Source organism: Saccopteryx leptura, chromosome 2 (genome assembly GCF_036850995.1).
Source record: "Saccopteryx leptura isolate mSacLep1 chromosome 2, mSacLep1_pri_phased_curated, whole genome shotgun sequence".
NCBI lineage: Eukaryota > Metazoa > Chordata > Mammalia > Chiroptera > Emballonuridae > Saccopteryx > Saccopteryx leptura.
This window is the reverse complement of record NC_089504.1, coordinates 10,384,927-10,399,852: the sequence shown is the minus strand read 5'-3', so window position 1 is coordinate 10,399,852 and position 14,926 is coordinate 10,384,927. Positions and strand designations below refer to the sequence as shown.

Sequence of the window (14,926 nt, the reverse complement as noted above, 5' to 3'; positions counted from 1 at the left end):
TTTATTTTTTATTTTTTTTACAGAGACAGAGAAAGAGAGGGATAGACAGGGACAGACAGACAGGAACGGAGAGATGAGAAGCATCAATCATTAGTTTTTCGTTGCGCGTTGCAACACCTTAGTTGTTCATTGATTGCTTTCTCATACATGCTTTGGCTGTGGGCCTTCAGCAGACCGAGTAACCCCTTGCTCAAGCCAGCGACCTTGGGTCCAAGCTGGTGAGCTTTTGCTCAAACCAGATGAGCTCTCACTCAAGCTGGAGACCTCGGGGTCTCAAACCTGTGTCTTCCACATCCCAGTCTGACGCTCTATCCACTGCACCACTGCCCGGTCAGGCTAAAATCAATAAATTTAAAAAAAAATTGCCGCCTGACCAGGCACTGACACAGCGCATAGAGCAGCAACCTGGAATGCTGAGGACCCAGGTTCAAAACCCCAAGGTTACCAGCTTGAGCGCAGGTTCACCAGCTTGAGCGCGGGCTTGCCAGCCTGAGTGTGGGATCATAGACATGACCCCATAGTTGCTGGCTTGAGTCCAAGGTCACTGGTTTAAGCAAGGGGTCACTGCCTTGGCTGGAGCCCCACCACCACAGTTAAGGCACATAAAAGAAAACAATCAATGAACAACTAAGGTGCTGCTACTAAGAATTGATGCTTCTCATCTCTCTCCCTTCCTGACTGTCCCTGTCTGTCCCTCACTCACTCATTAAAAAGAAAAGTTACCTATTCACAATGTATACATATATCAAGTCATTACGTTATACACTTAAAACTAATACAATGTTATATGTTAACTGTATCTCAATTAAAAACAAGCATATTAAAAAAATTTTAAGTTGTCTATCTTGCCCTTGCTTAATCTCATTACTTAATTACAATATCTGTAAGAAAAGGAACACTTATTTTACATATATTACCAAGTAGATGCTGAAGGAGGTGCTTTCATCATGTCATCTCACCTAACCATTAAGGAAATACACATATGATAACAGGTGAGAAATAACCACCACAGTTTGAGTAAACTAGACTAGAAGTTTGTTATCTAGAGCCACGATACTTCTCTATGTAGTCCATTAGCAAGCAACAAACCACTTGTCCGAAAATGTTGGCTTTACCTCATTTGTGACCTTTGCGCCAAAAAGCCAACCTGCTCCTCGGGGACTGATAGCCCAAGTATCCACATCTTCAGGATCTGACCAAACCAGATCACAAAATGCTCCTTTATGAGGAATTTCCTGATTCCGTTCAATGGTTCGAATTTGATCCAGTGTTTTGATATCAGGAGATAAACCACCATGAACACACAAAATCTGCTCATCTATTAACTAACAACAAAGATAACAAAGAGTTGAACATATAATAATAAACTCAGTCACATCTCAATTCATCAATGAATCCTAATAACATCAATATAAATAAGATGGCAAATAGATAAAAATATGCAAAATGTACATTGGCAAGAAAATACTTGAGGGTTTAAAAACAATTTATATAAACTTACAGCTGCTACTGTGAGCATGTCGAAAACTTTGGTACAGTATCTCCAGGCATTAGCATTTCCATATTTGGTTTGGCACTCATCTATAAAAGAAACAGGAAAGTTCTCAGTAATAAAGTTCTGAGTCTGCTGATAAAAATAAGGAATACATCAAATAGTAGGACAACAGAAATTCAGCTTAAACTAGTAAGACAGTTCAGCTTATCTTTATAATAACAAGATAATAAAAATATAAAATCTAAAACTAAACAGTTATAAAATTATTTTTAAATCTCACAATATCTGCCTTAATTGTACTTAGGGAAAATTCACATTAAAAATCTCAACAAGTCTGTTTACCTCCTTCAAATAACTTGTTTATTAAAACTTTCAACCACATAGCCCTAGGTGGGTGGATTAGTGGACAGAGCGCCATCCCGGTGTGCCGAGGTCACGGGTTCACTCCCCGTGAAGCAACCAATGAGTACACAACTAAATGAGAAGTGGAACAATGAGTTGATGGTTCTCTCTCTCCCTCTCTCTCTCTCCCCCTTTCCCTCTATCTCTCTCTCTTCAATCTCTAATCAATGGAAAAATTAAAAAAAAATTACCTTCAACCTTATAAGTTCTATAAATGCAGTTACTTTGCTTTTAATGGTTGAGTTCTGTTCTAATCCCTGAGGTCCTGGGATTCTCTGGAGCAAGCACACAGATTTTTTATATAGTATATGTAAAAAGGATATTCATTCAGCAATATGTATAACAGCAACTTAAAAAGAACTCCAGGTCTTGGCTGGATGCCTCAGTAAGATAAAGCGTCAACCTGGCACACCAAAGGTTGAGGGTTCAACTCCCCCATCAGGTTATTTATAAGAAAAAACCAATGAGTACACAATTAATGAAACAACTAAGTGAAACAAAGAGTTCACTTCTCTCTATACCCCCCCTTCCTCTCTCTTTCTCTCTCAAATCAATGGAAAAATTTAAAAAATAATTCCAATATCCAATGTTAAAGGGACTGGTTAAATCCATAAAGTATAATACAATGAAGCTATAAAAAGAATATTAATGAAGGAAAAAGGCAGGTCACAATATTAAATGATAAAAGCAGATGTGATCCCATTTTAGTGTGGTGTATATGTGCACACACATATATCTACAACACACTCACTCATATTCTCAATCTTGAGTGTGCAGAACATTCACCTTCAGTAGACTCAAGGGTTCCACCCCAAAAGACCTGCAGAGGGGCCCAGTAATCTGCATTTTAACAACCATCCCAGATGATTCCAATGAGAAAAACTGAAGACTACACTTTGCAGCACTGATCCAGAAACATATACACAACAAAGCTAAGAATGGTTCTCTCTCCATGGTAAGTTTCCATTGATTAGGGGAAGAGAGGAAGTTAAGAGGCTGAGAAAATAGAAAAAGATTATTTGTATTTTCTAATTTTACTATAAAGCGTATGTATGACTTGTGTCGTTTTTTTTCACCAAAGAGGAACGTAAAACAATATTCAGAATCAGAGAAACAGAAGGTCTTACCATAAAATCCATACACTTGAGTTATCTGTCTACTCTCATGATTTCCTCGCAAAAGTGTGATACGATCAGGCCATTTAGCCTTTAGTGCAAGAAGGTAAGTGAAGGTCTCCAAACTATAGTATCCTCTGTCTACAAAATCACCCTGTAAAGTAAAAGTTTACAGTTACAAACAATGACAATTTTTTTTAAATTGACCAAAATGTACAAACTCAGAGACACAGCCCAAAATAACAAAAATGAAGAGTTACAAATTGATTTATTTGGAAATTGAGTAATAACAAAAAATTCAAATGGCCCAGGCCATACAGCTCAGTTGATTAGCATTGTTCCGATATGCAAAGGTAGCCTGTTCAATCCCAGTCAGGGCACATACAAGAGCAGATTGATGTTCCTGTCTCTCTCTTTCCTTTCCTTTCTCTCTAAAATCAATAAATAAATTTAAAATAAAATAAAATATTGCTATAAGAAAAAAATAATTTTTTTTTTAATTTCTTTTATTAATTCATTTTTAGAGGAGAGTAGAGAGAAAGAGAGAGAGAGAAGAAGGGGAGGAGCAGGAAGCATCAACTCCCGTATGTGCCTTGACTAGGGAAGCTCAGGGTTTTGAACCGGCGACCTCAGCATTCCAGGTTGATGCTTTATCCACTGCGCCACCACAGGTCAGGCAAGAAAAAAATAAATTTTAAAATTTCAAATTGGGCCCTGGCCGGTTGGCTCAGTGGTAGAGTGTCTGCCTGGTGTATAGATGTCTGAGGTTCAATTACCAGTCAGGGCACATATGAGAAGCACACATCTGCTTCCCCACCCCTCCCCCTCTCGCTTCTCGCTTCTCTCTCTCTCTCTCTCTCTCTCTCTCTCTCTCTCTCTCTCTCTCTCTCTCTCTCCTTCCCTCCCTCCCTCCCTCCCTCTCCTGCAGCCATGGCTGGGCGCTGAGGATGGCTCCATGCCTCTGCCTCAGGAGCTAAGAACTCAGTTGCTGAGCAACAGAGCATCGCCCTGTAGTGGGCTTCCTGGGTGATCCCAGGCCCAGCACATGCAGGAGTCTGTCTCTCTTCCTCTCTTCCTCTCTCCTCCTCTGAATTTAAAAAAAAAAAAAATTCAAATAGAAGTAAACAGGTTGTTTTTACTAAGTGTGCTGGTCTATGATTCAGGAGGCCTATAGGTGCCTGCAGTACAACTCTCTCAACAATTTTTCCCTGCAAAACCACCATTTTTTCAATTCTCTTACCTACATTAACAGATGTTTCAAGAAGATAATGTGTAAATCAAAAATTTTAAATAAATTTGAAAAATAATTTGAACTATATCAGAAGAGCTGCCAACTTGAAGAAAACAGTTGGGTTTTTTAGACAAATACCATCATTATAACAGTGTTCCAAGTTCAGCTTTGTGTTTAACAATGACATATGATGACAGGTCCATTAATGTTTTACTTGGGCCAGTATTAGACCAATAGGAAAACAGCTAAAGATTAATAGGAAAGCGACCTAGAAACTTTCACAAGGAAGAAATATGACAACGGATTAAAAAAAAGTGAAATAACATTACAATCAGAAAGAAAAGTAAATAAATATGCCTCTTAACAGAAAATGTGTATGTGTGATATTCATCATTCCACAGATTAATAACAGATAAAATAAATGCTCAAAACAGACTGGTAAAATCAGAGTAAATTAAAGATTTATGCCTTCAACCAGTGTGGTCCTGGGACATTTTTCGGCCCAACTACTACTGAGGGCTACAACCCAGTCCTATGTATACAGCAGTTTACTAAAGCAATTATTTTCAACTAGAAGACATGAAAATATTTAGAAAAGTATAGAGAAATACCTTTTCAGATGTTTAAATAGTGATTATCATAAGGCAATGAAATTATTATGTAATTTACATGTAACAAGACCAATCTGTTCCTATTTAAATAAGTACTTGATATCACTGGTGTATACATACCATAAATATGTAGTTTGTGTCAGGAACCTGACCTCCAGTTCTGAATAGTTCACAAAGGTCATAAAACTATAAAAGAAAGGCAATATATGTTGATTACATATCCCTATGAAGGAGTAAAATTATAAAACAGAGCAAAATGTGTAAAGAAGCAGAGTTAATTAAGATGACTTCATATATTTACATTAATAAAAAGAAAAAAAAGTGTAAGCAAAACTGTCAAGCAAACAGATCCCAAGCCTTTTAGAATAAATTATTAAAATAAAGCTACCAGTTACCATTAAAATCATTCCTACATTATTAACGGTATAGCCTCCCTCTCAAATTTTTCATATATCTCCTCCCCTATCACTCAAGAATTTGAAATCACTTAACTTTTCAGTTATCTAACTTGTCAATAAAGCTAACCAAGTGGTCAGCAAACTCATTAGTCAACAGAGCCATATATCAACAGTACAACGATTGAAATTTCTTTTGAGAGCCAAATTTTTTAAACTTAAACTATATAGGTAGGTACATTCCTTATCAAGGTAGCACCCGCACGTGGTATTTTGTGCAAGAGCCACACTCAAGGGGCCAGAGAGCCTCATATGGCTCGCGAGCTGTGGTTTGCCAACCACTGAGCTAACCTAACCATGCCATCACATATTCAGCATCTATTTCAATAAGATCAAAAATAAAGCAAAAAAAGCCCTGGCTGGTGGGCTCAGTGGTAGAGTGTCCACCCAGCATGGAGAAGTCCCAGATTTGATTCCTAGTCAGGGCACACAGGAGAAGCACCCATCAGCTTCTCTCACTCTATCCCTCCCTCTTTCTTTCCTCCTCTCACAGCATGGCTCGATTGATTAAAGCACGCTGGCCCTGGGCTCTGAGGATGGCTCCCAGGAGCCTCTGCCTCAGGCACTAAATATAGTTCAGTTGCCAGCACTGGCCCTGGATGGACAGAGCATCAGCCCTGTATGGGGTTGCTGGGTGGATCCCAGCTGGGGTGCATGTGGGAGTCTGTCTAATTCCCCTACTCTCACTTAAAAAAAAAAAGGATAAAATAAAAAAGCTTCATCACTAATATTAGAAAATATTTTAATAAAGTATAATCTATCAACTCAAGGACCAGGACCTTATGTGGTCATGCATAATTATAATGGAAACTATGTAGCAAAATAGAAAAAAAATTTGGGAAAAGAATGAAACACAAAACTGTACCTATATATAAACTACACAATTTACTATGTAAAAGCTATGTATACACACAAAGTCAGGAAGGCAACATTAAAGAGTTTTGTGGTTTTTTTATAATTTAAGATTTTTATTTTTTTTTCCTTTTTTCTTTTTTTAAAATATATATATATATTTTAATTTATTCATTTTAGAGAGGAGAGGGGGAGAGAGAGAGAGAGAGACGAGAGACGAGAGAGACGAGAGACAGAGAGAGAGAAGGGGGGAGGAGCTGGAAGCATCAACCCCCATATGTGCCTTGACCAGGCAAGCCAGGGTTTCGAACCGGCGACCTCAGCATTTCCAGGTCGACACTTTATCCCACTGAGCAACCACAGGTCAGGCCTAAAAAGTTTTATAATACGGTTGCATTCATAAAAGTATAGTAAAGGAGTGAACTTAAACTTTTCCACTGATGTTTAGAGAAATATGTTCTTTTTTTTTTTTTTAACAGAGACAGAGAGAGAGTCAGAGAGAGGGATAGATAGGGACAGACAGACAGGAACAGAGAGAGATGAGAAGTATCAATCATCAGTTTTTTGTTGTAACCCTTAGTCATTCATATGTGCCTTGACAGTGGGCCTTCAGCAGACCGAGCAACCCCTTGCTCAAGCCAGCGACCTTGGGTCCAAGCTGGTGAGCTTTTCTCAAACCAGATGAGCCCAAGCTCAAACTCAGGCTCTGAATCTGGGTTCTCCGCATCCCAGTCCAATGCTCTATCCATTGCGCCACCACCTGGTCAGGCAAGAAATGTGTTCTTGAATAAAAACTTTGCAAGATTCCACGTACTCTATGTACATTTAATAGACAATCAAATATTCTGCTCAGGGACACATAGTTCCTACTTCATATTGGAAGTTTTTTCCAAAATTATTTGATAAAATAAACATTTACCAAAATGTGTAGACAATTAACCCTGTCCTTCCTACATTACTGGAAGCCTATCTCATCATTTCACAAATAATTTCTACTATCTATTGTATGTTTTTGATATCACAGACACTTTGTAAATGTTCTCATTTTAAAACAAAAACAGGCCTGACCTGTGGTGGCGCAGTGGATAAAGCATCAGCCTGGAAATGCTGAGGTCACTGGTTCGAAACCCTGGGCTTGCCTGGTCAAGGCACATATGGGAGTTGATGCTTCCAGCTCCTCCCCCTTGTCTCTCTCTCCTCTCTGTCTCTCTCTCTCTCTCCTCTAAAATTAATAAATAAAATTAAATTAAATTAAAAACAAAAACAAAACACCCTGGCCGGTTGGCTCAGTGGTAGAGTGTTGGCCTGGCGTGCAGAAGTCCCGGGTTCGATTCCCAGCCAGGGCACACAGGAGAAGCACCCATCTGCTTCTCCACCCCTCCCCCTCTCCTTCCTCTCTGTCTCTCTCTTCCCCTCCTGCAGCCAGGGTTCCATTGGAGCAGGGTTGGCCCAGGCGCTGAGGATGGCTCTATGGCCTCTGCCTCAGGCACTGGAATGGCTCTGGTTGCAGCAGAGCGAAGCCCCAGATGGGCAGAGCATCACCCCCTGGTGGGCGTGCCAGGTGGATCCCAGTCAGACGCATGCGGGAGTCTGTCTGACTGCCTCCCTGTTTCCAACTTCAGAAAAATACGAAAAATTAAAATTAAAAAAAACAAAACAAAACAATCCTGAGAAGTGGATTTTATTGCATCATTAAAGGCAAGCTCAGTAGTTTTTATACCTTTTGATTTCAGAACCAATTCATAGTTTTAAAAATTAGAGATTCTGCCCTGACTTATTGATGTCACCCTATTAAAATAAAATTTTATTTATTTAAAAAAATAAATTAATTAAAAAAAAATTAGAGATTCTGCCTGACCAGGTAGTGGCACAATGGATAGAGCAATCGGACTGGGATGCAAAGGACCCAGGTTCAAAATGTCAAGGTCGGCCCTGGCCGGTTGGCTCAGTGGTAGAGCGTCGGCCTGGCATGCAGGAGTCCCGGGTTCAATTCCCAGCCAGGGCACACAGGAGAAGTGCCCATCTGCTTCTCCACCCCTCCCCCTCTCCTTCCTCTCTGTCTCTCTCTTCCCCTCCCGCAGCCAAGGCTCCATTGGAGCAAAGTTTGCCTGGGCACTGGGGATGGCTCTGTGGCTTCTGCTTCAGGCACTAGAATGGCTCTGGTTGTAACAGAGCAATGCCCCAGATGGGCAGAGCACTGCCCCCTGGTGGGCATGCTGGGTGGATCCCAGTAGGGGAGCATGCGGGAGTCTGTCTGACTGCCTCCTGTTTCCAGCTTCAGAAAAATACAGAAAAACAAACAAACAAACAAAAAACGTCAAGGTCACTGGCTTTAGCGTAGGCTCATCCGGCTTGAGCAGGGGCTCACCAGGTTGAGAACGGGGTCTCTGGCTTAAGCGTGAATTCATAGACATGAACCCATGGTCGCTGGCTTGAGCGTGAGTTCATAGACATGACCCCATGGTCGCTGGCTTGAGCAAGGGGTCATTAGCTCTGCTGTAGCCCCCCCACCCCTGTCAAGGCACATATGAGAAAGCAATCAATAAACTAAGGAAGCGCAATGAAGAATTAATGCTTCTCATCTCTCTCCCTTCCTGCCTGCCTGTCCCTATCTGTCCCCCTGTCTCTCTCTCTGTCAACAACAACAAAAAAAATTAGGGGTCCCAAAAAGCTTTAGTTTCTATAAATTATATCAACCAGTATTTATCATATTACAAATTAAAGTGGATCATTTTTTAAAATTCATTTTTAAAATCAACAAATCATTAAAACTAGTAAAACACAATTACTTTTAATGAGAAACAAACAAACTTAATGAGAAGAGTAGTGCTGTTTACATTTTTGTAAATTTCTTTTTTTTTTTTTTTTTTTTTTTTTTTTTTTTTTTTTTTTTTTTTCATTTTTCTGAAGCTTGGAAACAGGGAGAGACAGTCAGACAGACTCCCGCATGCGCCCGACCGGGATCCACCCGGCACGCCCACCAGGGGCGACGCTCTGCCCACCAGGGGGCGATGCTCTGCCCTTCCTGGGCGTCGCCATGTTGCGACCAGAGCCACTCTAGCGCCTGAGGTATAGGCCACAGAGCCATCCCCAGCGCCCGGGCCATCTTTGCTCCAATGGAGCCTTGGCTGCGGGAGGGGAAGAGAGAGACAGAGAGGAAAGCGCGGCGGAGGGGTGGAGAAGCAAATGGGCGCTTCTCCTGTGTGCCCTGGCCGGGAATCGAACCCGGGTCCTCCGCACGCTAGGCCGACGCTCTACCGCTGAGCCAACCGGCCAGGGCCTAAATTTCTTTTATGTTTGGCTAAACACAGCAAAGCTGGACTCATACCTTGCCTCTGAATTCAATCTGTTGGTACAGACCGATTCAAGTATATGAAGAAAATCCAGTTTTCACAAGATATATATTACATAAGGAAAAAGTACTTTTAATTACCTTTAGTGATAACTGTGCATATTCTTTTTTTAATATAACAAAACTTGAAAAGTGGTCTTATCATACTTGGACAGACTGAAGTAACACTTTGAGTGGGTAACATATTAGTCATTTGGAAAATGGAAATGACATACATTACACATCATCAACATGTTCACTAATACATTAATATTACCACTCCTATCAAAATAGTCTTTAAGTATTAGAAACTGTTAGCCCCACGGTGGTCAACTCAAATTTCCTAAAATTCCAATTTTTCATTTGAAAACAAATTTTGGCACTGGCAAAAAATACTGTCTAGCCTGACCTGTGGTGGCGCAGTGGATAAAGCGTCGACCTGGAAATGCTGAGGTCGCCGGTTCGAAACCTTGGGCTTGCCTGGTCAAGGCACATATGGGAGTTGATGCTTCCAGCTCCTCCCCCCTTCTCTCTCTCTGTCTCTCCTCTCTCTCTCTCTGTCTCTCCTTCTCCTCTCTAAAATGAATAAAAAAAAAAAATACTGTCAACTCTGTTCCGGAAATGAATGGCTCACTTTCTTCACTTCTGCAAAAATGGCTGCCCAATACCCATAGCTAGCCATTCATTCTCTCAAGTAAAAATAGCATTCCATAACAAAAAAGGGCTACTCAGCTTGTAATGCAAAGAGCTGCACAAACCTTTAGCAAACCATCTGCTTTTGGTATGCACCTGATGTGCTTTATGCAGAGTTCCTAGTTCATCATACTCAAAAGACCTACCTACTCAGGGTTGAAAATTACAATTCATATTGATGTTTCATCAAGGACAATCTTAAGTGATAGTGGCATTTTATTTCACTGTGCTTGTATGCGGGTGAGGAACAACGACAACTAGCATAGTCTGGTGCTACTCCCCTGATCTGTGCTGAGGCACCAGAAGTTTTACCCTCAACTGGTTAACACCTTGGGGACCTCATGTATCCACAGGCCTTATTTAAAGAACATATGAGCTAGCTGAAGTGGCTTCTTATACAGCTGATACATAGCCAATCAGGACTTAAACCAAGCTCTGTTTGACACTGAAGTCTACCATCTCCTCACTAGATTACACTACTTCAATGCTTCTTGGCATGGTAGTTTGTCATACACATCTGTGGATTCCGGATATTGCATTGCAGACTCATTCCCATTCAACCAACAAATATATATTTGGGAGTATGGAAAGAATGTTTGTTCCTGCTGACTTGTACCATGTAGTTAGGCCAATGATGACTGTATCTGAACTAAACATGAACAGATTTTTTTTGTCATTATTCCCTAAATAAATATTTGTATAGTATTTACATCCTATTAAGCATCTATTTCACCTAGATTTAAGGCATATGGGGGAGGATATGCATAGATTATATACAAACACTATGCCATTTTATGTAAGAGACTTGAGCATCCCCAGGTTTTGGTATCTGTGGGAGGTCCTGAGCCAATCTCCTGAGAATACTGAAGGACAGCTATAAATGCTTGCCAGCATTTTATTTATACTCATATCCAATCCTACAATTCCAGAACTGGCTCAAGGGAAAGACAACTGTACAAGTCCCAAAGGACACTTCTTACATTTAGTTTACTCAGTCAGCAGACGGTGAGAAGCTCCATAAGTCCTATGCATTTGATTAGCAATTGTTTTAAACTTGCAGGCATCCCCAAACTGCGGCCCCCTGAGGCCATTTATCCAGCCCCCACTGCACTTCTGGAAGGGGCACCTCTTTCATTGGTGGTCAGTGAGAGGACCACTGTATTTGGCAGCCCTCCAATGGTCTGAGGGACAGTGAACTGGCCCCCTGTGTAAAAAGTTTGGAGACCCCTGTTTTAAAGGGTCAAGTACAAGAGAAACAATGTTCAGTCTGGTGGTAGTCTTTTTTTTTTTTTTAACAGAGACAGAGAGAGAGTCAGAGAGAGGGATAGATAGGGACAAACAGACGGCGAGAGATGAGAAGCATCAATCATCAGTTTTTTGTTGCGACACCTTAGTTGTTCATTGATTGCTTTCTCATATGTGCCTTGACCACGGGCCTTCAGAAGACCAAGTAACCCCTTGCTCGAGCCAGCGACCTTGGGTCCAAGCTGGTGAGCTTTGCTCAAACCAGATGAACCCGCGCTCAAGCTGGCGACCTCGGGGTCTTGAACCTGGTCCTCCGCATTCCAGTCCGATGCTCTATTCACTGCACCACCGCCTGGTCAGGCTCTGGTGGTAGCCTTAAATTAACATGGGCTACTAGGCATCCAAATGAGTTTCAAATTTCTGCTTCATCCCTTAATATCCGTGAGAGTTGGGTTAACTATTCAATCTGTCAGTCTCAGTTTCCTTCTCTACAAAATGATCCAATCTTATAGGACTCCTGAAAAAAATGTCACATGGAATAAATGAAAAGAGCACTTTGCTAACCTCCAAACACAAGATAAATGTTAGCAAGAAGGTATATAAATACAGAATTACAATTTTATGATTTTAATTAATTTTCATAATGTGAAGTCTCTAACTCCTGACCTTTAATCATGCTGTAATTCATATATTGAAAGGCTGCTGATAACCCCTTAATTTTAATATTATAATTAGAAGAAAACATTGCTTGGTTTATCCTAGCTTTTAGTACTGTGTTAAGAAACTGCTATATATTAATACTTTCTTTACGTTAGCAAAATACAAATGTTTATTATACTTTTGGAGAGAAGTTACATGAAAATTTTAAGAACTCCATTCCTAAAATCTAACAGATCACAGATAACATAATGGGTCCTCTACTTAGAAACAGAACATTCAGATGTCAGATTTATTATAATTTTAACAATTCAGAGAATAGTTTGAAAAGCCAAGAAGAAAAGAGTCCTCTAAGTAGTCAAAATAGGACTTGACTCATTGAGCAGCCCCCAACCAAACCAATTTATCCACATTTCTGCTTCTTTAGGCAGTCATATGTAAGGCAGGGAAAGTGTACAGAAGACAGTAAGTCCTGTTAGCATTCTTAAATCTATACTGTTCACAATGTTTATATGTCTTATAGCCCAACTCCACTGTATGCATAAAGCAGGCTATGAGTGTTCAGTTGACCTTGCATGTCTCTATAAAAAAACCTCTGTAGCCTGACCAGGTGGTGGCACAGTGGATAGAGCATCGAACTGGATGTAGAGGACCCAGGTTTGAAACCCCAAGGTTGCTAGCTTGAGCACGGGGTTGCTGGCTTGAGCATGGGCTCACAGACATGACCTGATGGGTCGCCGGCTTTGGCATGGGCTCATAGACATGACCCTATGGTCGCTGGCTTAAGCCCAAAGGTCAATGGCACTGAGCCCAAGGTCGCTGGCTTGAGCAAGGGGTCACTCGCTCTGCTGTAGCTCTCACCCCCGCCCCCTGTCAAGGCACATATGAGAAAGCAATCAACGAACAACTAAGATAATGCAATGAAGAAATGATGCTTCTCATCTCTCTCCCTTCCTATATGTCTGTCCCTATCTGTCCCTCTGACTCTCTGTCACAAAAATAAAAAAAAACTTTAAAAATACACAGATAGTTTCCAACTATGATAAACACTGACAATAAGAGTCTAAAGATGAGCTGTACTCTTCCTACCTTGAAACTTTTAAAAACAAATAGATTAGGCCCTGACTGGTTGACTCAGTGGAAGAGCATCAACCCAGCATGTGGATGTCCCAGGGTCAATTCCTGATCAGAGTACACAGGAGAAGCATCCATCTGCTTCTCCACCCCTCCCTCTCTTGCTTCTCTCTCTCTCTCTTCTCTCCTCCCTTCCTGCAGCCAGGGCTGGATTACAGCAAGTTGGGCCTGGGCGCTGAGGATGGCTCCATGGCCTCTGCCTCAGGTGCTAAAAAGATAGCTCTGGTTGCAGTGGAGCAAGAGCCCAGATGGGCAGAGCATCGCCCCCTAGTGGGCTTGCTGGGTGGACACTGGTTGGGTGCATGCAAGAGTTTCCCTGTGCCTCCCCTCCTCACTTTAAAAAAAAAAAAAAATGAAAAAATTAAATAAATTAAATATTTCATCCCATTCTAGCAGGGACTTGCTGTGAAATCATGCATCAACAATTTTCTTTCTGAACTTTTGTGCTCATTCCCACTAAGGAAATGACAAATTTTCAACAAAATATGACAGCCTTGAATAGAACGAATAGAAAATGAGTGCCTAAAAGCAAAGCATCTCCTATTAATCATAGTAACTATGAGCAGTCCACATTTGTGTTTTATATCTCCCACTTTCCACAGAACAATAGTGCTGCATTCTATCTGCTTTGCTAGTATAATTTCAACAAAATCCATGAATAATTTGATCTCCGCTTTTATTCACTGTAACAGTAATCAGAACTCCTGTCATACAGACTGAGGTAATTTAGCCAACCATCCCGCTGTTGTTTTTTGTTTCTTTTTGTTTTTTGCAGCACAAGTAGAAACACATGGACTGTGGACAAACAAAAAGCTAAAAATGTGCTCATGAAATTTTACCTGTCCGTGGATATCTCCACACACTGTTACTGGTGTCGATACTGGCTGAACATTTGACTCTTCCAAGAGGAGATCACAAACGTAGTCACATAGCCGCTGTAAGAAGAAAATATAAAATATAACCTTTTACTACAATATTAAAACTAAGGTTCGTATGACAAGAAGACAAGAACTAATACTGTTTGACAGAAACAGAAACTGCCCTTTGATGATTCTTAGATTATGTTTATAGCAATTACCTCCCAAAGTTTACAACCTACTATTTGTATGTTTTTTAAACCCCAAGTCATTTCCATGTAGCTTAATGTTAGTTCCAAAGAATAAATATGCCACGTTTGGCCTATTTTTCTTTTTTTTAATGTTTATTTTATTGATTTTTAGAGAGAGAGGAGACAGACAGAACATCAATATGTTCCTGTATGTGCCCTGACCAGGGATCAAACTGGCACCCTCTATGCTTCCGGATGATGCTCCGACCAACTGAGCTATCCAGCCAGTTGGCCTATATTTTTTTAATAGTCTTTCATTACTCCCTTCTTTCTCATCTTTTTTTTTTTTTTTTTTCCCGAAGTTGGAAATGGGGAGGAAGTCAGACAGACTCCCGCATGCGCCCGACCGGGATCCACCCGGCACGCCCACCGGGGGGTGATGCTCTGCCCATCTGGGGCATCGCTCTGCCACAATCAGAGCCATTCGCACCTGAGGCAGAGGCCACAGAGCCATCCTCAGCGCCCGGGCAAACTTTGCTCCAATGGAGCCTTGGCTGCGGGAGGGGAAGAGAGAGACAGAGAGGAAGAAGAGTGGGAAGGGTGGAGAAGCAGATGGGTGCTTCTCCTGTGTGCCCTGGCCGGGAATCGAACCTGGGA

General features: G+C 41.1%; 1 protein-coding gene across 1 annotated transcript in view; it reads right to left on the bottom strand.

Annotated features, from left to right (window-relative positions):
• PPP6C (protein phosphatase 6 catalytic subunit) overlaps positions 1-14,926 on the bottom strand; it is a 33,334-nt gene that overhangs the window by 3,354 nt on the left and 15,054 nt on the right. Inside the window, exons 2-6 of the mRNA XM_066367181.1 lie at positions 14,061-14,156; positions 4,975-5,040; positions 3,025-3,166; positions 1,502-1,581; positions 1,116-1,325 (exon numbers count right to left, since the gene is read on the bottom strand). Coding sequence (XP_066223278.1) covers positions 1,116-1,325; positions 1,502-1,581; positions 3,025-3,166; positions 4,975-5,040; positions 14,061-14,156 — 594 coding nt within the window. The remainder of the gene's footprint in view (positions 1-1,115; positions 1,326-1,501; positions 1,582-3,024; positions 3,167-4,974; positions 5,041-14,060; positions 14,157-14,926) is intronic.